We start from the raw sequence: 5185 nt of genomic DNA, 5'->3' as shown, positions 1-5185 counted from the left end.
TTGAGTGTCTTTTCATCTCTCTTCCTCACTTAGTGCGGTTGGCATTTGCATCTCTGAAATARGGAACTTGAAACTTCCTTCTGGTGATGTTATGATTCCAGTTGCATCTCAGTTATACAACATAAATGCCTAAAAATACAAATTCTCAAATCTTTCTTTCTCAGGCAAACTCAAGAACGACAGCAGTGAACAATTAGCACTTTTACAATGCAGAACTTCAAATCCTCATAACCACCCTCCTTTTTAACCCTCTCCTTGTCAAAATATGCATCTTAAATTAATTTTTTTTTCAATATGCTTTAATTTTCTGGATCTGTGCAAAAGGAATTCAGCATTATCTGATATTGCTGTGTATCATTTTTGACCTAGACCCTAAGAGAGCTTGAAGATTCTTACAAACAGATGAAATAAATTTCTTGGCTTTGAAACTTCCAGTATATGCTGGCTCTTTCTGGATGCCAAAGTGAATAACTTGATATACAGCTCATGTTTCTTCACGGCTTTGAACTATCCATAACTCTCTTCTGGGTCTTTGTAAACACATTCTTTAAAGTCTGTGGTATGTTACTGCTCAGATTTTATATGTATTACCCAGGGTCTTGTTCCTGTAATCTCTTCTCTCTTAGATTCCGAAATATTTCCCTTCTAGAATTTGCTCTCTTTTTGTACCCTGATCTATTGGTTTTGTTTGACATGAGAGAAGGATGTGAATGGGGTGTTAGGAATAGGATTTTTAAAGAATGTATATATGACTTAAACATTCAGAAAAAGGAGCAGTTTTCATTGTTCCATGCCTAGATATTAAACATAACTATATTTGAAAAYTGCATTTGAGTTTGCATCACATTTGAAGATGGCAACCAAGGAAATATCAAGCTCCTTTTCTTCTCTTCAAACATGCGTTAAGTCCATGACCAAACACAACCAAAAAACTCTCCCCAAAACCCAGACAGTGTTTTAGATGCTATTAAACAAAACATGCTAACGAGAGAAACTCAGGCTAAAAATAAAAAGCATCTTCTTTTTTCTTGATAAAAGAGAAAGCAGTGTGATCTGTCTGGTAGATAGAAAAAAAAGAAAAAGCTTATCTAGTTCATTTCATKCTCATGCTAAAGTTGATCCACTTAATTATTTCTACCATTATASAGCCCACTGCTGCTTYTTTCTAGCTTGGAAAAAGTGCCAGKGTKACAGAAGAGAGATTTTATGCTCAGAGGACCTGGGATTAGAAGAATAGTCATTTTGATATTGGAGATTGGTGTTTGGCAGCAGATTGCCATTAAACATGTAAAATATTTTTATGCTGATATGCGTCTGTGTTAGAAAATAATTTCAAACTCTGGGACGGTAACAGATGTTAAAGTCCAAAGAATGAAAACTGCTGGTTTAGGATAAAATAATCTTCCAGTGTTATTAGAAAACAAAAGAAAACACGGGGCACAATAGGTCAGTTTAATGGCATTGTTTGTAGTAAAGCTGACATTTCAGACATAATCTGCAGTGCTCACTTGAAGTAGGACATTTTGCTGGGCAGAGAAGGATTTGATACATTCTTTTATATTGCTGTGTCAAATTGGATTAGAACATAATAAAATGGAGAATGTAAAATAAAGGCCTTTGGGCTCACTGGTTATGCGGTGTAACAAGATGCACAAGGAATTAAAATGAATTGTACTYTTCAGAAGTATGACAAACTTGTCATGTGTAATTTGTGTGGAGCTTCCCTTTTTCTCAACTGTTTCCTGGGTTTATCCTTCCTGTGTGCACATTTTGTTGACCTACATTAAGTGAATTCCCTTCAGAAATCTTTCCCAGCATTTTCTGTTCTCTAATTATTATTTGAAACAAGACGACGTTGGAAGAGAAATTACTGAAAGCCTGTTACAGTTGATACGGTTTTAGCTGGCAATCKTAAACTGCCCAATGGGCCTCAAAAAGGTTGCCAAAATTTATTTCTGAGTTTCACTAATGCTGCCTGCTGGCTAGGAGTATTCAACGAGTAGCCCTGGATCAGGATTCTGCTGTCAGTCTGAGAGGTATCTGAGCTACACAGACAAGAAAACAAGAACTTGGTGTCTTAAATGATGCATGGAGTATTTCTCATAACCTCATGAAATAACCTTTGAAATTTTGGAAATTTTAATTGGTAAGCTGAGCACTCCACACTATCATTTATCTGATCCTCTTCTCTCAGAACTCACATTAGCCAAAATTGGATGTGTCTCTTATGTGTCATGAGTAACTCCATTTGAAAAGGCCTCTGTTAGCTGGAAACCCAGTGACAAGTGTGGATGGCAGGTCATGAGTTCTGTTTGGATAAACAGCGTTACACTTCACAGGAGAACTGCTACCAGCAGGAATTAATAAATGACTCATGTTTCAGCCCTGAATTTCATTTCAGATATTGCAGAAAATCTGAATACAAATGATATGCTGCCTCACTTTTGAAATTTGGAAGAAGTAATTCAAAAGGAATAATCAGAGCCAAATTAAAGCAGAGAAAAAGGACTCATACACACCAAAGGGAAGCCAGAGTGCTGTGCATTCAACTTGCAGCAAGAAATGAAGTTGATCCTAGGACACTTAATGCTGTATGAAGGCAGCCTTTCACTTGGAATGACTGTCAGCTGCTCTGTCACATCATTACTTTTCCCTTGGAGCTGAAAAGCACTAACTTTGCCTACAAAAGCCAGGTTTATCCTCCCTGACACYAAGTGTTTGTGGCCCTGCCTGTACCCTGAGTGAGGAACTGCTTGTGCTGCTGCTGCTRCTGCACTTCCATCCTTGGGTGGGACAGGATTGTGCAGAGAATTCACCTTCAAACTAGGAAAATATCAATTTTCATGAAGAATTTTCAAAGAAAAGAAAAGAAAACAGAAAACTTTCATCAGTTGGTGTGTAACATGGGCATGCTACCAGTCCACAGAGGTATAAGGCAAGAGTCAGAATTCAGGAAAATTATTTGTCTCAGAACATCCTTTATTTTTCAATGGCTTCTCATCTCAGCAGATGCTTCAGTGCTTTCCTGAACCGAGGTCTAACAAACTTACCCTTTGATCTCMCTGCTAATGATGTCTGTTTGATTTGACTCTAAAATGTGCACTCCACTGGAGCATGGCTTGACATAGCAAATGAAATATTCACTGACACTTGGCACYGGTGCCTTCACCTCTGTGGATTTCTGTAATGTATCATTCTCATTGAAGGTCTGTCCTCCAGAGGATGCCTGGGATTCATTTCTAATGGCCTTACAAGGAGTAGAAAGCTCTGAGTAGAAAGCTTCCTCTTTTTCGGAAGTAATTGCCATGATTTTATACYTAATCACTGTTTGGATTCCTGCAGAGAATTCGGTAACAGAGACCTTGGGATAACAGAAATACAGACTTAAATGTATTCCCCATTTCCCTAGGAACAAAGTGGTGCCAAATAAAGGGTTAAACCAATTCAGAGTGTTTCATTGCTTTCATGGAACAGCAYTGACTGAACCCTGGATTGTATCTGTGGGGTTTTCTGATTTCATCAGAACACAGTCTTTTCAAGGACTGGAGATCACTGTATAAGAAATGTTGAATCTGCAGTTCTGGCTAATTAGTATGCTGTAAGTTACATAAAAAATCATGCAGAACACAGGGAGACAGGCAAAATAAGRAAAGTAATATTTCCTTAAGTAAATTCCAGATTAAGTAAGATTAAAACATTCTCCAGCATTTCTACCCTATCAGCAGGGCAATGACTAAACCCACTGTCTCCTACATAAAACATTCTTTAATATATCCAAAGAACMAGAAATGAGGACTGAAAACGTACTGTCACTTTCCTTGGATTAAGGTCAAAGCTTGAGAAAGAGAGAGAATAGAGTATTTTCCTTCACAAATTCAACAATTTCAGTTATAATCAGATTAGGGAAATAAAGTCAGAAACAAATAAAATTCARAAAGAAAAACTGTAATACTTACATTGGTGACATATTCAATATCCTTCCAAAGATTACATTCCCTGGGAAAATCTGCCAAATCTAAAAAATTATCCACTACCACTTGGCCAATCAAGTCGTGCCTGGAGAATCTGTCAAARTCATACACAGAGAAATGGAGTTTCCTTGTGCTGAGATCATTGTAGGGGACACTAAATAAAAAAACCTCATCAAACACTGGATTTAGGGTCTTTCTGTGCACTTTAGTCTGGTGTTTGGTTTTCCTGTCGGGAAGCAGATATATCTTCACGTAGGGATCTGACGTTCCAGAGAAGTCCTTTGCCGGCAGGTTGATGGCCTTGTGAATCTTCACTATCAGCTGCTCTAAATCACAGTCATACTTGAGAATGAAGTTGAGTTTGCCACAGGCTTTGCTGTTACCCCTCCTGCCATCATCTGTGTCCAGGGATCTCTGTTTGTAGAGCTCTGGTTTGATGCGGCCGATGCCCGTCAGCTGCTCCTGCTTCTGCACCTGCTGGATGTTGAARTCGGGGTTGGACAGGTTGAGCTGTCTCCGGATTGAGTTGTGCCTTAAAGCAGAAAGGAAAGGATTGAAATAGGCTGTGTGGAGGGTGGTGAGAATCTGTGCACACACACACTAAAGGYTGTGTTCTCATCTGACATCTTTAATGTACAGCGGGGTCAGGTTTTTAACAAAGGGATAAACTGTGAGACCCAACAGTTGTGAGAGCTGACCTTCAGCACCATGCTGCTAATGCCACATCATTTTCTGCTGCTCTGAAATGGTTTTGGTCTGAATTGGCCAGCCCAACAACTGTTTTCTACCTTTTTTCTCGTACGTGATGTAATAAACTCTGTGGTACTGTGGCTGAAAAGCTGCTTTACTTTCATTAGCTGAGGATAAAAAGTTGCTTTTAGCTTCAGTCCAGTGAAATTTATTAATTTACACTTATTGTGACTGAAATGTCTCCTTCATGGATGGTAACAGAAATCCCTGTTGAGGTAGGGGGAGGAGAAAGTGAAGGTTGGATTAGGTAAAATCCTAATCTCCTGTGAGTTCCATTTTATTGTCCTATTCATATGCAGCAATCACTCAGTGTATTGGAGTACCAGGAGCTCAGGTTGAACACAGAAAGAGCACGTGGGAAATGCCAGCACAGGATTAGTCCAAAGCTATTTATATTGAATCTAATCAGCAGTAGYTCCTCTGCTATCATTGTTCATTCATTCCTGGTAAATATCTGTTTACCC

At 38.8% G+C, this 5185-nt stretch overlaps 1 protein-coding gene across 1 annotated transcript in view; it reads right to left on the bottom strand.

Moving 5' to 3' along the window:
- The window catches only part of SYT9 (synaptotagmin 9), a 30230-nt gene that overhangs the window by 20375 nt on the left and 4670 nt on the right, over nt 1-5185 (bottom strand). Inside the window, exon 3 of the mRNA XM_057386544.1 lies at nt 3957-4503. Within this exon, the coding sequence (XP_057242527.1) occupies nt 3957-4503 (547 nt within the window). The remainder of the gene's footprint in view (nt 1-3956; nt 4504-5185) is intronic.

This window comes from Malurus melanocephalus, unplaced genomic scaffold (assembly GCF_030028575.1).
Source record: "Malurus melanocephalus ecotype Western Australia unplaced genomic scaffold, MMel_1.1 scaffold_989, whole genome shotgun sequence".
NCBI lineage: Eukaryota > Metazoa > Chordata > Aves > Passeriformes > Maluridae > Malurus > Malurus melanocephalus.
Note: the sequence above shows the minus strand (reverse complement) of the source record. Positions and strands in the feature narration are given on the sequence as shown.